The 21575-nt window shown below is 39.0% G+C and overlaps 1 protein-coding gene across 3 annotated transcripts in view; it reads left to right on the forward strand.

The window, feature by feature from the left end:
* Positions 1-21575, forward strand: part of LOC123378999 — a 255936-nt gene that overhangs the window by 64848 nt on the left and 169513 nt on the right. Inside the window, exon 1 of one of the 3 annotated variants that reach the window (XM_045033267.1) lies at positions 4755-5676. The exons of 1 other annotated variant lie outside the window; for it this stretch is intronic. In XM_045033267.1, coding sequence (XP_044889202.1) covers positions 5245-5676 — 432 coding nt within the window. In that variant the 5' untranslated portion in view covers positions 4755-5244. Of the gene's footprint in view, positions 1-4754; positions 5677-21575 lie in introns of those variants that run through there. One more of the 3 variants, XR_006582844.1, reaches the window with a different exon arrangement.

A 21575-nucleotide genomic window follows, 5' to 3' on the forward strand; every position in this document is an offset into this window, starting at 1 on the left:
TACTAGCACATAAATAAATGTTAGTTTTTTTTTTCAAGTCATGAACCAAAGCATGAAAATTGGAAAACAAAAAGCACTTGTAGAGACTGTGTGTCGGTGACATAATATGGCAAAGAATGTTGGTGCAGATAAATGGAAAGAGATAAATTAAGAAGATAGGGTCACATAGCAAAGCCAGTCTGAAGCCAGTCAATTTAGAGAAGCGTTTGGTATTTGCTCAGGGCTTTGCATCTTGTATTTACTGATTCCTTTTCCCACCCTGGTGAGGTAATCATGATCATACCCATTTTACACATGACGTCAAGCAACTTACTCAAGTCATTCACATACGTATCCAAACAGATGTATGAACCTGGGTCTGATTCTAAAACCAATGCTTTCCCCTTCTATGTAAGGCTGAGGAGTTGGGAGTTTAGCTTAAACATTTTTAGGGAGAAGAAAAGGTAACGAAAAAAAATATTTCAGGAAGATTGGTTTGGCAGTATATGCAGATTGCCACATGCGGTGTAGCTGGAAGGTGACAGCGGGAGCTGGGAGGAAGAAGGATCAGACTGTGTCAGTCCTGCAGAGGTAAAGGGGTAAAGGGTTAGACAGGCAGTGGCAGTGGGGATGGCCAGTGGGGATGGCCTGTCAGACACCTGTCCTTTTGTGCCTGATATTACTTAACGTTGTCTGCTTAGCAAATGCCTCTTCATTGATGAAGCGTTTTGTTTCAAACAAGATTTCTTTCAAACTGGACTTTATTTAAAGTGTCTTTAAAAAATCTTCTTTTAACATACTAGAATCTAGTTGATACTACAAAAAGGAAAACTAATTAACGAAACAGTACTAAATATTAAAATATTACTAAAAATTGACAGTACTAAATTCTAGAAAAAATTTATTTCATGGAGTATGAGTCATTAAAAAATGAAAATTTGATTACTGAAATATCTTTTTTTTTCTGAAATATCTTTAAAGTATTTTTAGATCCTTAGAGTATTTAGGGCCTTTTGTTGGTTCAGATGTTCTAATATTTACTATTTGAATGAAAGAAAAATACATTAAAAAATTTTTTTAGCGTTTACTTATTATTGAGAAACAGAGACAGAGCATGAGTATGGGAGGGACAGAGAGAGAGAGGGCGACCTAGAATCCGAAGCAGGCTCCAGGCTCCGAGCTGTCAGCGCAGAGCCCAATGCAGGGCTCGAACTCACAAACTGCGAGATCGTGACCGAGCTGAAGTCAGGTGCTTAACCGACTGAGCCACCCTGGCACTCCAAAATAAAAATACATTTTAAATTTTTTTTTTTTTCAACGTTTATTTATTTTTGGGACAGAGAGAGACAGAGCATGAACGGGGGAGGGGCAGAGAGAGAGGGAGACACAGAATCGGAAACAGGCTCCAGGCTCCGAGCCATCAGCCCAGAGCCTGACGCGGGGCTCGAACTCACGGACCGCGAGATCGTGACCTGGCTGAAGTCGGACGCTTAACCGACTGCGCCACCCAGGCGCCCCAAAATAAAAATACATTTTAATGGAGAAATGAGTACTTCTGTGGTTTGTACCTCATTTTGCTGCGTATGGATTTGTAGAAACTTTGCACATGAAAAAAGAAAAGAAAACATAAGTTGTTGTGACTACATTCCTTATTGCCATAGACTAAAGCAAGGCAAATCTTACCAAACTAATTTTGGTTTTAAATAATAAACCTCATGGCTAATTGCAGATAATCAAAACTAAATCAAAATCAAAACCCAACACCTAAACTACATTAAATTTAAACAAAGATGCTAATAAAAGCATTTAAACTCTCAAACACTAGTTTAGTAGATTTTACACCACTTTTATTATTAGCCAATGAGTTGAATCCCTTTCTGAAGTATTTATAATGTTCAAACTTCTTAATGATTTTCATAGAGGCTAAAAGAAACCCTCAGCTTCAAAGGAGACCGGAAAAGGTTATAGGAACGAGAAGGCAAAGTAAGAATAAGAACTGCATTTCATTTCCTTTTAAAGAATATTATTGTCAAAGAAAAAAATGAATAGGATATTCTTCTGCCAAATGGGGAGCCTGATGCAGCCCAGTTAGAGGCTGGCCCCTGGGAGGAGGCTGGGGAGCCTAATGCAGCCCAAGTACAGGCTGACCCCTGGGATAAGGCTGACGTAGGGAAATGGCAACAGGCCCTTCAAAGCCAAAAGACCACCCTTTCTCTCCCACAGTGGGACAGCAAGGCCTGAGAGTTTTGGTGACTGGTTGGAGCTACCTGGGCTTAGAGCCTGGCCAGCTTGAGTCAGCTGGAGGTGGTCTGCTGTGGAAGTGAGGAATACATCAGCATTAAGGATTCCAGCTGCCTCTGCCAAGTATGTTAGGTGCTCAAGTTAGGATAATGGCACCCAGTCTGGTCTGCTAGGTTGTCAGCAGGCTAGGCTGGTGGAAATTTGTCATTATCTTGATGTCTCATTATAGACTTCTTTGTGGAGGAATAGTGAACTTTGGATAGTTTTCGTTTTTTCTAATTTTTTTTTAAGTTTATTTATATCTGAGAGAGATAAAGACAGAGTGCAAGCTGGGGGAGGGACAGGAAGGGGGAGACACAGAATCTGAAGTAGGCTCCAGGCTCCACAGAGCTGGATGTGGGGCTTGAACTCACAAACTGCGAGATCATGACCTGAGCTGAAGTCTGACGCTCAACCAACTGAGCCACCGGGCGCCCCTGCAAAGTTTTCAAATTTCAGTTTGTATCTGAGTACTACATATTCTCTCTGCCTTCATTTTTTTTTTTAAGTCAGGTAAATGATATCTTCATTAGCAATGTAAAAATCTATTGCTTCTACTATCTGTGGAATTCCCAAAACAATTTCACTTTCCTCAGATCATTTCAACCCAGATTCTTTCCCCTGCCCTTCCCCTCTCTGCCCCCCCAATCCCTTCTCAGGGTATTTTATTGAAGCTGTCCTGGTTAACACTCTACCTTTCTATGTCACCATTTCCTGTACCTTCTTCTTTTGTTTTTCCAAACTCAACATCTCTTAAAATCTTTTCTCTGCCTTGTTCATTCAACCAAAAATATTTCCTCTGAGGATCAAAATCTAAGGACTAGATATGTATAATGGGGAGCAAACTTTTTTCCACTTTCACTGAGATTCTGGGCTAACACACAACAAACAGGTAAACAGAGAGACAAATTCATAATTATAAGTTGTGGTAACTATTACAAAGGGAAAGAACTGGGGGCATGGATCCTAAAGAAGGACAGTCTGAACAGAGAATCTGATGCAGGAAAATTTTGTGTCCTTGAGGAACTGAAAGAGAGTTTGAAGCAAGTAACTGAGACACAAAGTGCTATAAGGCAGGGCTAGAGGTTGATCACTCAAGGCCTTGCAGGTCAGATGATGAAGCCTGGAGATATGTGTGTATGTATATATGTATATGTGTGTGTGTGTGTGTGTGTGTGTGTGTGTGTATACATATATATATATTATTTATTAATTTTGAGAGAGAGAGAGAGGGAGAAAATCCCAAGCAGGCTCTGTGCTTTCAGTGCAGAGCCTGACGTGGGGGGTGAACACATAAACCATGAGATCATGACCTGAGCCAAAACCGAGACTTGGATGCTGAACTGACTGAGCCACTCAGAAGCCCCATGGATATGTCCGCACTGGGCTCTGTGCTGACAGCTCAGAGCCTGGGGCCTGCTTTGGATTTTGTGTCTCCCCTTCTCTCTGCCCCTCCTCTGCTTGTGCTCTCTCTCTGTCTCTCAAAAAAATGAATAAATGTTAAAAAAAAAAAAAGAGATGGCTGCCATATACCTAAGTGGCACTTCAAAAGGAAAACAGAGAAAACTACTAAGAGAAAATATGCAGAGATGCACTTGGTAATCTTTTTAAAATTGATGAAAGATGTGAGCCTACTAATTCAAGAAATGTAAAATGTCATATTCATCTAGACATTATTTAGTAAAGCTGAATAATAGACAAAGATCTCAAAAAATATGAAAGACGAATGACCTACATTGCGTATATAAAATAGTAATTTTAAGATTTAATTTGTGTAATTAAAAAATACTAGAAGCTGGAGGGAGGGATGGGCAAATGTCCCTCAAAATGAGAAGGTAATTTGAGACCAGAGAATGAAGCAGACCACTCCATAAAGTTTCCACGAAGGTTTATTTGGGGTAACTTACTGATAGAGGAATCAGGCAACAATGATACAGCTGCACAATTATTCTCTTTAAAGTCTGGACCTTGTTCCAGATTTTACTGAGTGAGGGGATGTGTAGGAGGGCCCTGTAGTAAGGTCGAAGGATTCCATGCAGCTAATTGGCAGCTTACCTTTAATTAGGTCTTGTGGTACGACCTGTACATCAGGAAGGGGTAAGGCTAGGTTATCTTTAACAGATACATGGGAGGCCAAAACAAGTTTCCTGCATCCCAGCCTTGGTAGGCATTTCTAAGGTAAGTATATTAATCTCCAAGGGGCCCAGAAGACATAGATCCAAGAGACGTCATAGAAATAAAATGAATTAAGTGGAGTGCCAGAGATACAGTCAGTATTGTCAGCACCCCTACAACAAATGAGAGATAAAATAGTAAAGAAAATAAGTCATGTAAACTAGGAGGAGGGATTAAGTTTAAAACATACTAAATTTCTTGTATTATTTGGGAGAAAGGAAAAGTAATTTACTGCATTTAGATTATATTAAGTATGTATATTAAAATTTGCATGAATGTCAACTAAATGAATATAAATGATATATATTTTCTAAACAACAGGAAGAAAATATTTTTTTTTAAAAAAGGCAAGAAACCAAGGCAGAAAGCCAAGAGAGAAGAGAAAAATCAATGTAGAAACATCACAACAATGGAACAAAAAACAACTAAATTGGTAGAAATAACTCTGAGTATATCAACAACAACAACAACAACAACAATAATAGTGAATTACTGATCTCTCCAGTAAAAAGTATATGTCATTAAGACAGGATTAAAAAAATCCAACCATGTGCTGTTTACAAGATCACATCTAAAATGTAAGGACCAGAAATGTTTTAAGTAAAACAATAGAGATGATATACCAAGCAAATATAAACCAAAAGAAAGTTGGTATTTTTATAGTAGATAAAATAGACTTAAATTTAAGGGAAAAACATTACTAGAGTTATAGGGTCATTACATAATGATGGAAGTTTTAAATCACTGGGAGGAAGATTGTGATGTGCTGCATAGAGTCCTTTTCAGGATTTATCACTTCATCTGCTGAGAATGTCATCTGCATGTAACTCTCAGCCATCAGTCCACAAGGGAGATTGGAACCTCCTTAACCAAGTTCACACTTTCTTCCCCCAGCATCTCAAAACAAATGACCAACAAATGATAGACCAATGGGGACACCCTGAAGGGTCAGTCCATCTTTGGAACTCCTCACATGGTCAGTTTAGACATTCCATTGAGACCACATCACATTTTGACTCCTCTCTCTGGCCACTCCTGTTTCCTTCCCTTCCACAGGTGTTGAATGCAAAAGCACTTCCTAATGAATCTCCTACATACTCATTTCTGTCTCAGCATTGGTTCCTGGAAAACCCAGACTGCAACAAATGGTACCAGAAAGACCCAAGAAAAGCAAGTTCGGGGATGAGATTTGGGAGCAGTCTCACCCACCCTCAGTTTGTCCTGGAGATTCCAAACCTGATGGTAGGTGAAACAAAGATAGTCCTTGGCATACGATAGCAAGCAGTGCAATTGCTAGAACTTTCCCTGGAGGTGAATTGGAATGGCATACCACTGGAAGGAAATGTATTAGTCTGTGTGCTATTTCCAGCATTTGAAAACTATGGAAAAAATAGTAAGTGTAAGAACAATGGAATTGGATGGCCACTGTTAACCTCAAGTGATGCTCTGGAAAAACATGAGAAGCTATAAACATTTAACTGACAATTAAAAGCTAAATGTGAAAGCCAGAGGATGTCCTTGATAGCCTATGAAACAAAGCTCACCTCTGATAATGGAGGAGCAGGGAAAGCACAACACAGCCACAAAAGTGGTAGCACGCCAAAGTGGGTTAAGTGCACTGCTGAAGCTGATTTCCTTTGACAGGACCTCAAAACAACAGAGGCAGGGTGATAGTATATATTTTTGCGGGCTCATATTGTAATGAGTGGCACAGTTAGAGAGGCAGCTACGGGAGACCCATAAAAGACCTACAGAGAGTCCTTTAGACTCTCATGGTTAATAGAACATGGTGTCCCTAAAGGCTAAATCAAAGGGCAACCAAAAGGACATTACTGAATCTGTACCATCAAAGGAAACTAAGGATGGACAATCAGGAGTCTGATGTCAGTCACCCAAAAAAAAAATCATGATCCGTTGCCCAGCTTCTGCACATGAGCCAATTTTTGCACTCAAAACCCATTGGAAATTAATTTTGAAAAAGGCAAGAAAAGGTTTCTCCATGTTCAGTAGACTATAAAACTACTAGTTGAGGAACATGCCTTTCACTCTGATCAGAGCAGAAAAACCGTGTTCTTCATTTTTCTTCAATAGAGCAGTCAGCACATTCGGCATCATTTTTTTGCCCTTTGGGCAGCCCTAAAAGAATGTTTCTTTAGAAAACTGTTTCTGAGGCACAGTCTGTAGGTTTATTTTAGATGTGACCACCTGTGTGAGGTGTGAGGGTTATTTTAAAAGGAGCTCTTTCATTTGTCTTTGTGGGAGAGAGGTTGCCCCAATCAAAATGACATCACATTTGTGGGGCACCTGTAAAACTATGCAGAAGTTGGCTCAAGTACAAAAGACTTTGTTTTCTTTCTTCTTTCCTATGGTAGTTAACTTGATTTCTTCTCTCCATAAATTCTCTAATTGGTTTACTAAAATACACAACAATCTGGGTGCCCTTTTCTATTAGTTACATTGTGAACACTTATGTGGTGAAGTTTAACCAAAGCAGAACAGCTAGAAAATAATTAAAAGAAGAGAAAAATTTTAAAGCAGTAGGGCTTTCTTTGATAATAATTCTCACAATCACATTAGTTGCTCTTAAATAGAATCTGCCCTGGCATTGTGTTGGCAATAAAGAAGGCATAATCCCTCGCTGTTTTTATTTCTGCAGCATGTGGAGTTTTACTAGTGGGGGTGTTAAGCTAATTTTTTAAAAGAGAAACAGGAGAAAAGATTTAGTATTAACTAATCACTCTGCCTGAAGGCTAATCAGACAGATGGGAATTGTCTCAAATTTATATAAAGTTGTAGCATTTTCCAGGAAAGGCTTAATTTTTTTTTTTTGTTTGAGAGAGGATTTCATGTGATGATAGAAGTAAGTCAGGAGTTTAGAATTTCAGACCGCCTGCATGGTCAGATTTGTCACTGAAATCAGTTTCAATTATTGTTCCTAGGTAAAATTGATCCCTTTCCTCTTTCCCTCCCTCTCTTCCATCCTTCCCTTCTTTCTCTCTCCTTTCCTCCCCATTCCTCCTCTCTCTCAATCTATCTCTCCCCTTCCATTCCTCCCTCCCTTCTTTCACCTCCTTCTGCACCTTTTCACTTTTTCAGAGTGTGATTTTTTGTATTTGATGCAAACTTTAAGACACTTCTATCTCTCAAAACCATTTCCTGAGCTAAGTCTCTTGGTCTCTAACTGTAGAAAAGAAAAAGGAATGGAATATAAGTATTCTGCTTGGAGAACGACAGTGAAGTCAGAAAGTAAACCTTGTCTTTATTTAAAGTTTGATCTGCAATTGCCTGCTACTTCATGACCTGAATCTGAGATTCCTAGAACAGCAGCCTTCTTTGAGATGGAAAATTGTTCCCACAAGCAATTAAATAGTCAAATCTAGGACACTGTTGACAAGAGACATATTTAACAGAAGCAGAAGTAGATTCTGATTTATGGAATCTAAAGCTTTTATAATGTGGAACACATCTTTAAGAAAAAACAATTCAAAATTATAAATTCAAATTTAGATAAGAAAATTAATATATATTCATTTACAATGAAAAATAATAAAAGGCAGATTTTAAAAAGCTGAGAAGAAACCAAACATCAGATCCAATCTAGAAATATAACATTTGGGGCACCTGGGTGGCTCAGTGGGTTGGGCGTCTGACTTTGGCCCAGGTCATGATCTCACCATCTGTGAGTTAGAGCCCCGCATCAGGTTCTGTGCTGGAGCTTGCTTCGGATTCTGTGACTCCCCTTCTCTCTGCCCCGCCCCCACCCCCCATGCTCATGCTCTGTCTCTCTCTGTCTCTCAATAATAAATAGATGTTAAAAAATTAAAAAAAGAAAAAAAATAACATAGTTAACTGCCTATTATACTTGTATAAGAATTTTTTAATCTACATTTTTTTAACTGTATACACTTTGATCACATGTTCATATGACAAAATTTTGTATATAGAGAAGAGAAAGCTATCTCAGGTTCTAACATGGTTAGGTGAAATTTGTTTTTACTATTTATAGTTTAGGAAATTTTGTTCTGCCTTACAAATTGTCACTGGTAATGTCATGTAAATATTTTTAAATTAAGTAGTTTATGTACAGTGAAACATGCATATTATATATATATTTATATTAATGTTGAGAAATGTGTAAACTAATCAAATCAATATATCATCAAGATATAGAACATTTCCAACATTCCAGAAAGTTCCTTGTGCTTTTTCTCAATCATTAAGACCCTCCTTACTCCTCCCACAAAAGTAAAAGTCACCATTATTTGATGTCTTTCACCACAGACTATTTTTACCTATTCTAGAAATTCCTGTAAGTGGAATCATAGGATATATATTCTGATGTGTCTGAATTCTTTTACTCAGCAGAATATTTAGAGATATTGTCCATGTTACTGTGAGCAGCAGTAATTCATTTCCTTTTATTGTCGTGTATTATTCCATTGCATCAATATAGCACCATTTGTTTATTTGTTTTCCTGCCGATGGAGATTTGGGTTGTTTCTAGTTTGGAGTGTTGTTATAGGTACTGTGTGTGGCTGGACACACAACTTAATGGTTTGAAATAACAGCATTTGTTTTGCTCGTAAATCTGCAATTTGGGCAGAACTCAGTGGGGATGGCCCATCTGGCTCTAGTCAGCATCGGCTGGAATGGCTCACCCTGGCACCTGAAGTCATCTGTATGCTTACGCACTCATGTGCCTGGGCCCTGACACTGTCTGTCGGTTGAGTCCTTAGCTATCGTTGTCAACCAGGCAACCTATAGAGCCTCATGTAGCTTGGGATCTTTTCAACCTGGTGACTGGATTTCAAGTGCTGGTGTCCCAAGAAATAAAGCCAGGGACAAATCACTTTGTCTTTTGTGATCTATCCTTGAAAATCAAATAGCAGCACTTCCTAGAATATTTCAGTCACAAAGTGCTGCCTAGGGTCATGAAAGGGGAAATACTGTATTTTTTGGTGGGAGTGGCGAGGTTCTGGTAAGCATGTGAGTCCAGAAATCCTGTCGTAGCCATTTACGGAATAGATAATCTATTGCATCTGTGATGAGTGAAGATGCTCTGGCATTCTTCATGAGTCACTGACAGTAGGAAACTGGCTCCCATTATCCTTAAAACAATGAATTATTTGGTAAGTAATTCATTTCTTTGTATGTAACCTATCTCCCATTGTTATTGCTGCCTCCTGCCCTCTGTGTCACCCTCCTCTCCCTGCTGGCTCTCTAACATCTCATAATTGGCAGTCCTCCTGTATAGATCCCCTTCACCTTGCTCAGGCTCTGATTTTCTGCCTAGACACCTCTTACATAGATGCTCTTCTTTTCTAAAATATTTTTTAAAATGTTTATTTTTCAGAGACAGTGAGTGAATGGGAGAGGGGCAAGGGGGGGATCCCAAGCAGACTTTGTGCTAACATGGGACTTACTCTCTCGAAACTGTGAGATCATGACCTGAGCTGAAATCAAGAGTTGGACACTCCACCGACTGAGCCACTCAGGCACCCCATGTGCATAGATGCCCTTCTACCCTGCTTGTGCTCTGACACCCTTACCAGGCTGTTCCTGCTCTGGGGAGCCCTTGCTTGGGTTTTGGCACTCCACACTGGGCTACAGTTAAAATAAGACAATGGTCTTAACTGGCTGCAGTTAAGATATCTTACTTTTGTGAATTACAGGACACATGTAACCATATGAATAAATTTGTAGGTTCCTTCCAGAACCCAGCAAGAGGTTGTACAAATAAAAGGTCCTTTCATCATAGAATTGTGTTTAGTATTATTCATATTACTGCTCAGTGCGAACACCAGTAGAGCAGAAGTGGCTGTGACCCATGCCTTCTGCTACTTCCATTATTCATTCATTTGTGGTACTTGATTCTGCATATAGTTAGGCCTTTTATATACATGGCTACTGCTTCCAAATGTTCTGCTATCATAGATAGAAAACAAATAGCCCTGTGTCTAAGGTGTTTTCCAGTTTATCATTCGAATGTTTTATTTGACTTTTAATCCTATTATTAATTAATTCACATTTCACTGTGGATGAGCGCTGCTCTTAGGAACTGTTGTCTTCATGGGATACAGCCACTGCAAAGATCATGGTACTGAAGTAGAAAGAAAGTAGGGGAAGAAATATCCTGACATCTTTTTTCACTCACTGTCTGATATCCCAGAAGCCAGAAGACATGGGAACCTGCATGATTTAGTCATGGTGGTCAGCTCCTCATAGTACATAACAGTGTAGAGAATGTGGTATATGGCTCTTGGGGGTAGGTGGGCATATTTCCTTATTTCTTTTCACCTTATTTCTTTTCTTGTTTAGTTTCGGTAAACTAAAACACAGGTGCTGTAGCAAATTACTATAAACTTGGTGGCTTAGAGCAACATAACTTTGTTACAGTTCTTGAGTTCAAAAATCTGAAATGAGTTTCACAGGACTAAATTCATGATGAGTCTGCTTTCCTTCTGCAGGCTCAAGGGGAGAAGCCATTTCCATGTCTTTTCCAACTTCTGGAGGCTGTCTGCATTCCCTGACTCATGACCTCTTCCCCCCCATCTTCAAAGCTAGCAATAGCAGACTAAGTCCTTCTTACATGACCATATCCCTGGTTCTCACTCTTTTGTCTCCCTCTTCTACTTCTAAGGACTCTTGAGATTACATGGGATCCACCCAGATAGTCCAGGATAATTTGCCCATTGGAATGTCATTGGATTAACAGCTTTAATTCCCATTTGCCATGTAGCCTCACGCGGTCACGGATTCCTGGGGTTAAGTTGTGGACATCTTCGGGGAACCATTATTCTATCTATCACATATTAGTTTGTTCAAAGAAATTTCTTAGGAATATTATGACTCTTGTTTTGCCTCAGAGTATAGGGGATGAAATAATGACCAAAAGTCCAACTAACTATACTTATAGGATTCTCGTGCATTCCCTCTCTTGGTATTTGTTACTGAATAAATCATGAAGATGTCACTAGTAGGGTATAAATTGTCACAGATATACAAGGATTCCATTTGAACACAGTTTTGAATTCAAATTTATCAACTGTTCCCTCATTGGAACTCCTTGTGATGTTTCAGGATGTCTCAGGTTCTGGCCTTGAGAAAAAAATCACGTAAGACAATTCTTTTCAATAGGTGTTTCAGTAAAAAGAAGACCAACCTATGTAGTGGGTCATGCATCATCTCTTTCTCAGTGAGGGAGGGAAATCATATTAGTGTTTTGTTCATTTGAGGACCAAAGAAAATGTCCATTTTCTCCCATTATCTGTATTACAGCTGACCTAAACTGATTTGGTTATGTTCAGTTCTTAACCTTTTTTGGATAGGTTATGGTAGCCAGTGACAGGTTTCTCTAAAACCTTGCTACCAGGTTATAATCAAAACAAGACTCTAAGTTTTGTTATAATGGATATTTATTATGTATAAATATCAATTATAAATATCCATGTATAAATTGTATTTTGTATAATGGATATTTATTATGTCAACATTAATAAGCTAGCATGATAAAATGTTAGGCCTGTGTTCTTCTAAGTGAAACACAGTGTAAGGACCGTTTGCTTAAGGTGGCTACAACAGCATTCTAGAGGCAAAATTCTTATCAGTCAGCGAGCCTGTTAAAATATCAAGCCCCAGGGTTCATTCTGAAGGGTAGAGACCATAAACTGGTGCTAGGTTCTTATATCTTGCTTTAAATTGTTTTAGTCAATTGACATATCTTGAATAACTTTAATTTCATCAAGGAAAAACTATTTCCAACATTTATTATGCTACCCGCCCCCCCCCCCCCAAAAGGCCCTTTTCTCTATCAGGAGAAATTTGTTTCTTATATTCACTATGTTAATTATCAATGACAGAGGTATTGCTGAAGGAAGGTTGGATTGGCTGAAGCCCTTGTAGTAGCTACCTCTGAAGTCTAGCCTTTCCATATCTTCCTAGCTCACCATTTCTAGACTGTTTGTTCTCCTTCAGGGCAGCTGACTGCTTCAGAATGAAGCTCAACTAACTGGTACATGAATAGTATCATATTGTATATGTTGAAGTTTTTGACACTTCATGGCAGGCATCATAAAAGCCAGCAGTGAAAAAAAAATTTTTTTTAATTTTTTTAAGTTTATTTATTTATTTTTGAGAGAGGGAGAGAGAGAGAGGAAGAGAGAGGGAGAGAGAAGAAGAGAGAGAATGAGCGGGGGAGGGGGAGAGAGCGAGGGAAAGAGAGAATCTCAAGCAGGCTCCCCACTGTCAGCATGGAGCCTGATGTGGGGTTTGAACTCACAAAATGTGAGATCACGACCTGAGCCAAAACCAAGAGCTGGATGCTTAACCGACTGAGCCACCAGGCGCCCAGTAGTGAAAATTTTAAAGCCCACTAAAGAAAATTGCAGAGTTTGCTTTTTTGTTGATCAAGAGAAAAGAATTTGTGGCCTGTGAAGTTTAATTTTTCTAGCTAGTGTAGGTATACTATACTATAATTATGGCATACATTAAATGGAAGCTGACCAGTATTTGCTGAATTTTAATTTGAGGCATAGTTCTTTTTTTATGTATGGCTTCATTGTAGGGACCATCCAAATCAGTGCTGAGAATTTTTAAAGTTTGTTTATTTAAAGTTTGTTTATTTATTTTTGAGGGAGAGGGAGAGGAAAAATCTCAAGCAAGCTCTGTGCTGTCAGTGCAGAGCCTGATGCAGGACTCAAACCCACAAATTATGAGATCATGACCTGAACCCAAATCAAGAGTCAAAAGCTTAACCAACTGAGCCACCTAGGCACCCCAGTGTTGGAAATTTTAAGAGACCCTGTAAAGAGTATCCTTTGAACAAATTGAGAGTTAAGACAAAAAAGGAAGGCAAATAGAAGACAAGAGTTGTGACAAATATATCTCCTTTAGTACATATGATATATGGGATAGTGTTTATATCAAGGACTCCAGACACATGGACTGCATTTGAGTTCCAGGTCTGCCACTTCCTGGTGGTATAACCTAGGGAAAGTTTTTATACTATCTCTGTTTCTTATTCTTAAATGTATATGATTTAAGAAAGTACTGAGGTAAAAAAAAAAAAAAAGTACCTGAGACATAGTAATCATTGTCTAAGTATTAGCTATTATCATTGTTATTCTTATTATTTTAAAGTGCCGATTGGAGGACATGGTTACCTTGGTAGAGGAGTGGGCCTACTGTTACTGAACTCTAGAATTAAGGATATTTTACACTTTCCCCCATGAGTCATGGTAGGTCTGGATCAGGTAGGTCTTACCAGTAGAGGCCTATTCAAGTAACACAGGCAGTAGAGAGGCTTGGAGGAGAATTTCCTCACTGCAGGTAGCTTGCCTCAAAGAAGACAAAAAAAAGGTAGCTAAGCTCAGCTTGCCCCATTCACTCTTATCAGATTTACAAATGCAATGAGTTGATTTACATCCTCTGAGATGAAGTGAATAAAAGGCAGAGCTAGGAGCCAGGAGTATTTAGGGAAAACCCTCCCTCGTAGAAAACAAGGAATATAGAGGTGTTCTTCACAATTGACTTTCTCAAAGGACACTGTGACGGTTCTCCAATTGACAGTGACATCCAATGTTAGCATAAATATAAAACAGAATCTCAAACTCCTGTAACTGAAATGAATTGAATGGAGCAGTCCCCAGGTGTGAAAGGTGTAGATATTTTTAAAACAACACTTATCTGCCTCTGTTTCTCATCCCTGATTGATTCTTTTCTGATTCAGATTCTTCTACTGCCCACAAATTCTCTCCATGTGGCAAAAAAAGCCACAAGCAGGCCTTGCTTCATACTGTGATGTCCCAATCCCCTCTCTTTTACCTTTCAACTAAAAACCATGAGGAGATGCTCTGATTGGTCATCTTGTCACATGCCTACCTCCCAACCAGTTCTTTGGCCGGAGGAATGGTCAGGCTGTGTCACCTACTGTCCCCTGCGGTTAGATATAGGGCTTTATAATAGGCAGCTCCATGTCATGGAGGTCCCTTATCTTTTTCCTGAGGTCCTAGGAGGATCCTAGGTTCTCTCTCATTTGCTTGCATAGCGGCTGGCACAATGTTGAATGAATAAATGAATGAATGATGAATGAATGAATGATTGAATTGGGCCATCTGTGACTTTCCCAGTAGTTTTGATATTTTAGGCTAGCCTTTAAAATGTGTTTTAAGGGGCACCTGGGTGGCTCAGTTGGTTAAGCATATGACTTTGGCTCAGGTCATGATCTTCTGTGGTTCGGGTTGTGCAGATTGTTGTGTTAATCTTCCAGTCGGTTTTCTAGGTGTGTAGGATGGTTTAGTGTTGGTCTGACTGTATTTCATTGACGCGAGCCCCACAGAAAGCTTCCATGCTGTTCCGCCATCTTGGCTCCTCCTCAGAAATTCCAGGTCATGATCTTAAAGTTTGTGGGTTCAAGCCCTGAGTCAGGCTCTGTGCTGACAGCCTGAAACCTGCTTTGGATTGTGTTTCCCTCTCTCTGCCCCTCTCCCACTTGCACTGTTTCTCTTTCTCTCTCTCTCTCTCAAAAATAAATAAACATTAAAAAATTTTTAAATGTGTTTTAAATTCTATTTTTCTGGGTCCTTAATAAATGACCATAATTGTATCTTTGGGGACATTTGTAGAAAAAAACACAACAAGCTGTTTCTGATATGGCTTGTAGTAAATGATTAATAATTAGGAGCATCATTGGGTTCCTGGAAATCTCCTAAATCAGGGAGCAATTTGGCCAGATAAAAAGCCAGGAGAAACCAATGTAATTTAGGAATAATGGAAAGAGTGTAGCGGTATAAGCATTAGTAATTAAGTGGAGACTATTAAAACAGTTACTCAGACTAGGAGGACTAAGAGACTTATAAAATGGAATGTGTTTATTGTTTTTCATGGACTTTTGAAATTGTTCATGTTTCAGTTCCGCCAGCTTCTCTATGTACTTCTTGTTCAATTATATTTTTTGTGGCATGGGATAAAATAGTGTTCAAACTATTATTTAGTAATCAATAGATTATAATATTTTATTGAATTCCTCCCTTACAAATGCAGAGGAAAGTTGTTCACCCTGATTTTAATAGAAGAATAGAGCCTGAGATTAAGAATTGCAGAGCAGGTGGTTCATTTGGGAATGCAATCCTGGGGAACAGGAGTGTGGGGAAGGGGAAGTGAAATAGCAAATGAGGCAATTTTTTTATGAAGTTGGCCACTGCTACGAGTGGATCTCCCTTCTAGGGACCCTCATGAAATATGTCTGGAAGCCCATTTCCCACTGACCAAGGCTGGCCCCAGGGACATTAATTTTCTGTCACTTAAAAAAAAAGAATTTTAATGTTTGTTTATTTTTGAGGGGGGAGAGGGGCAGAGAGAAGGAGACACAATTCAAAGTAGGCCCCAGACACTGAGCACAGCATAGAGCCCGACACAGGGCTCGAACATAACCTGACTGAAGTTGGACACTTAACCCACTGAACCACCCAGGCGCCCCATAATTTTCTCTCACTTTTGACGTGGACATGCATGAGTTCTCAGTTGGTTTTCGATCTAAGCCCAATCTTAGATGTCCACTTTTAGAAACTGCAGGCAAGAAGGAGAGGTGTACTCTATGGGCGCAGGAAGAGTCTCTGTGCAGTTGTCCTGGTCGAAGCTGTCCAAAGGCTGTGCTGCCTTGTTCTTTATAGCAGCAGCTGGAGTAGGAAGTAAGGTGGATCAGGAAGACTTTGAAGTGGTGCTCAAGAGTGTGTGACATACCGGCTGTCTACTACTGTACATTTTTCTAATGAATTAACGTAAAGCCAACAACCTGCCTCCTGACATCGTTAGCAATCTCCCTCACTCTTTCACCTACAGTTGGTGTATTTGCCAGGAAGCATAGTCTGAGGGAGGGGTTATGCCTGGATCAGGTTCTCAGAACTTCTTTGCAGGCCCTTCCCTGGGATTCCCAGAATCTACTTAAGGTTATTAATTTGGTCTTGTCTCTTCCAGTCTATAATAGCTGTGATGATTAACTTTATGTGTCAACTTGTGTGGGCCATGGTACCCAGATATTTAGTCAAATATTATTTTGGATGTGTCTATGAGGGTGTTTTGGAAGAGATTTACATTTAAATCAGTGAACTTTGAGTAAATCAGATTGCCCCCCATAATGTGGGTGTGCCTCATCTAATCATCTGAACATCTGAGTAGAACAAAAGGCTAACCTCTTTAATGAGCAAGAGGAAACTTTCCAGCAGATTGTTTACAGACTTCATCTGTGACATCTGCTCTTCCTGGTTCTATAGCAGACTGCTTTTGGACTCAGCCCTCCAGCCTCCCGCGTCAGATATTGGAGTTGCCAAGCCTCCACAGTTGCAATGAGCCAATTTCTTAAAATACATTTCTTCCTCTATAGATACACATCCTGTTGGTTCTGTATCTCTGGAGAACCTGGTGGGTAGGGATCTCAGAGTGACTGGATAGGCTGTTGCCTAGAGGTCTTTGTTAGTACCTCATAATTATTGGTGGTAAAATGCCACTTAAACTGATCTATTTCATACAGAACCGGAGCTTCATAGAAGAGGTTAAAAAAAAAAGTTTGATTGACATTTACCCTAAAGAGAACTCATCTAAGATTATGAAAAATCAATTTTAGTTATATGAAATAAAAATGAAATATAATTGCAACTGTGCACTATTAGGACAAAGGACATATTGTGTTGAATTTTTTGCAGAATACATCTGACTAAACTTGTAACAGAAATATGACAGACTTTATGTTGATTTTGGCAGCATAAAGATTAGTATAGACATTTTGGCAAAAACAACAACAACACAATCAACAAAAAAACTTTGACACTGTCATCAATTTTCTCAAAGAGCTTTTCAGTCTTTTGACATTCAAACCATTTTCTTTTGAAAACTTACATTGTTTTAACCCTTACTGATTTCCTGTGCTTCAATTGCTAACCAGTTTAATTGCCAGATCCTCATTTGTCAAGGTCTTGTGTAATATATGAATGTTTCCCCAAGATCATGTTCAATGGCTTCATCCAACTTGTCTTTTAAAAGCTTTGCAGTTTTCTCTTAAAAACTGAGAACTGAGGGTTGATGGGGGGTGGGAGGGAGGAGAGGGTGGGTGATGGGTATTGAGGAGGGCACCTTTTGCGATGAACACTGGGTATTGTATGGAAACCAATTTGTCAATAAATTTCATATATTGAAAAAAAAATAAAAGCTTTGCAGTTTTACTTGGAGAATAATTTGCCATACTTGCATTGTGCACTTGGCTTTTGCACATATCTGCAATTAAAGGCTGTCCAAGAAGGACTTTGGCATGATGGGCTGAGATCAGAACTGATGTCTAACAGGGGTGATGAAGGTAGAAAGATATGGATGGCACTGGTTCATCATTGGTCAGTTCCTTAGTGCTTTGACTACTTTTGCTCACCTCTAGAATGAGTTATAACTGTAGTGACTCAGATAGTGACTGTAGTGACTCAGATAGAAAGATTAACAAGGACCCCTTCCAACCCAAGACCACTAGAGGACCTCAAATCTGGGTCTGTCCCTCTAGAGCTCTCCAAGACTGGCAGAGGTCTAATTCTAAATCATATGCTCTGCAGGTTGCTGACCCCTGCTTCATTTGTTAGCTTCCTAGAGACTTTTTATGGCTGTAGCTCCTATTATGCATTAGCTTGCAATGAGTTGACTATATTTCAGATTTTAAAAGCTTGTCAAAAAAGTATGGGTCATGTTTCTTTTGGAACAGTTTACCAAGTTCTGCTATTTTATCTGGGATTTCCATAGAAATTCCTTCAGAGAGGGGCCTGTGTACTTGGTAATGTCTGTTGAGCAAGTTGATAGAGCTGATGAACTCAAGCTGCCACTTCAGACGGTCTTTGATTTTCTTTGTTTGGATACACGGTCACTTTCATCTAGAGCACACACACAGTTTTCAGGAGCTTAAGAGACTCCAATATTAGCAAAATGGTATTTCAGCAAATAACTTTGAGAACCTGAGCTAATGTCCTATGACAAGATCTGAGGAAAAAATGCTGGTTGTTCTTTGTTGGGATTCAGCTCTCTTAGGAAGTAGCCATCTTTGCCCAAAGGTCTGTCTGGACAAAATTATCTGTGTATTTGGCCTTAGGTTTGATATAGTGATTAAGTGTGGTAGCTTCAGAGCACAAGACTGGGTTTAAACGCTGGATCTAGCATTTAGACATTTTATAATCTCAGTGTAGTCCTGTTATTGCTCAAGTCCTCAGTTCCATATTTGTAAATTGGGAACATTAATAGTGTTTGACTCCTTAGGTTACTGTAAAGATTATAAAAGATAAAATATGTAAAGGGATAATACTAGATGTTCCCAAACTTTCTCAGTTTATCGGGTCCTCAGAGTCTCAGTAATTTTTCATGCTATCCACAGCCAAAAGAAATACCCAGTGGCACAGTAAGGATACACAAAGGTATCTCAGGTATGTCTTATTATGGAAGTACATGAGGAGAACCTTCTATTTATTAAGTAGTTAGGTCCAAATACCTTAATACATGTTTCTGTCCCAACAACTTAGTGGCTGCTTGAAAAGGTAATACACATACATTGAAATAAAAAGTGTTTTCATTCTTAACCAGAGTTTCCTACCAATGTGATGTATGTTCCTGTTGGGAACTGCTCAACTTCACACACTTTGAAATCAGATTAGGCACTGCACTTTCATTTCCTGTTCTACTTTGTTTTTCCTGTGGTACTTGCTTTTTATCACAGTGCTTACAGAAAACCCAGCTTCACAAAGATTTAATGCCACTGAAAGGAATATATTGTGATTTCTTGTTGAGAGTATGAACCACTTCGAGTTAGTAGGTCTTGTGGTATTCTATACATGGAGAGTATCATGGTTTCCCTCATACTGCAAAATACGTCCTCCCCTACCGCCCAGCTCCTCTGAGTTTGCTGTGGTGCCCTGAAGCAGGACACCATTTGACAGCTTTCCTACCTTGGTTGCATGTGTCCTAAAAAGCTCTTCTGGTTGGTTTACACATATAACAGGCCTTGCTGGGGAGGATGACACTTGAGTAAACACAATAACAGGAGTATGTTATCTGTTAAATCATCATCACTTAGAATTATCTCTGGGAGAACAGCTGGTGGCTGCTTTACACAACACCATTCTGAATTCCTATTTTGTATGTATGGCACTCCTGAGAACACAATGTGTGAATGATGTCCCTTTGAGTTTTCAAAGTAGAGACCCTGGGTAATAAGGTTACAGACATTGCTAAATACTTCATGTGGATTGTCTCATTAAATCCTTTAGTAAACCTGCAGTAGGTTTAGGAGATGTAGTAGGGCTGAATAATAAAGTTATTTTTGGAGGTGTAAAGTTTGTGTCAAAATCTTGGCTCTGTTACTTAACCAATAGTGTAATCTTTATAAAGTTGCTTAAACTCTAAGTGCCTCAGTTTCTTCATCTAAAAAAAAGTGGGCTCGGGGTGCCTGGTTGGCTCAGTAGGTTAAGTGTCCGACTTTGGCTCGGGTCATGAAATCATGGTTCGTGGGTTTGAGCCCCGCATTGGGCTCTATGCTGACCAGCTTAAAGCCTAAAGCCTGCTTTGGATTTTGTGTTTCCCTCCCTCTCTGCCCCTTCCATACTCATCTGTCTCTCAAAAATAAATAAACATTGAAAAAAATTAAAATAAAAATAAGATAAAAAAATAAAAATAATTGGGCTAATAATAGTCATCTACCTCACTGAATTATTATGAGGATAAATTACTCAATTCATATAAATTCCTTTGAACCATGCCTGATACCTCATAAATATTAACTTTTATTGTAACTGCCATTATTATCTTTATTTTATATAAATGCTACTACTTGAAATAGAATTGAGGCTTTAGAGATATTAAAAAGTTTGCATAAGTTTATAAGCCTAGTAAGCAGTGATGAAAAGAGTTGTCTTTCTCCAGTTACAGTACTCTGGGGAAAAATTTTATCTCCAATTTGAGAGGGCCAACTGTTACCTAATCTGGAAGAAAAGTTAAAAATCTCTGGACACTGATATACCCTTATAATTTAAACTCTTATGATTTATGAAATGTATGACCCATTTCCAACTTTGTTATCAGCTCTTTTTACACATAGCTCTCTAATTTTGCCAATCTGTGGCTCAATAGTAAATCAGTAGGACAGATTATATTGTAACATTTTGCCATGATCAGTTTGTTCATTATTTAAGGGAAGTCCAATGTCTACTCTTTCTTGTACTTTCCTCTCATGCAGCCAGACTACCAAGGCCAGAAAGGAAATTGTGGTGTATGGGTGTCCAAATTCTCTTGCATGAACCCATGCCTTCATGCATTGGCGAATATCAAGGAATGGTTTCATCTTTCACAATATCTTTTAAGCACAGAGCTTAGTGAAGAAATGGTAACAAAATTTCAGACTTTTGAATGAGAGAAGGGAGATAGGAATATGCAAAGCCTGGGCCTTTTGGGGAATATCATGGAAAGGATGCCCTGCTGAAAGGTGGGACAGTAGGGAGTGAAGGAGGAAGGACAGGAGAAAAGGGAACATTTACATTTTCTTTCATGATTAGCTTGGTCTGGCATTGATGACAGTCATTTGAAGGGGAAAAAACAGAAGGAAAAGGTCACCTGTATTTACTAATTTCCTGTGTCAGATATTGTGATACATATTTTCATATACTTAACCTTTTTTTTATTCTACAAAATAATACTGCAGTGTAATTACTATTAAACAGAAAATACTGTTGTGGAAATCTTGAAAGATTAAGTAGGTTGCTAAGGGCACTCAAGTACTGAATTTGGGGTTGCACAGAATCTGCCTCCTCATGTATTATGGGATACTTGAGAGGACTATTAAAATTGTTCATATTCATAGCACTATAGTGTGCTAAGTTGCAGGGTTAATTATGATCATCTATTCCCAACTCTGAGTCAAGCCACCATGTTGATGGCTTGAAATTGTGAGAGTATTTATATTTCAGAAATTACCAAACATTGTTTGGTTTTCTGGAGTAATTTACCACCTTTCCTTTGAGGTGATGCATAATAGTAAAGCTTGGGATGGAGAGAGAGGTTTACCGTTATGTGGTAAAGAGAGAAAAAGGCATCTGTGAAAGGCAAAATGGAAAAGAAAAACACAGGTGAGC

The sequence above is a fragment of the Felis catus genome, chromosome A1 (genome assembly GCF_018350175.1).
Source record: "Felis catus isolate Fca126 chromosome A1, F.catus_Fca126_mat1.0, whole genome shotgun sequence".
Taxonomy (NCBI): domain Eukaryota; kingdom Metazoa; phylum Chordata; class Mammalia; order Carnivora; family Felidae; genus Felis; species Felis catus.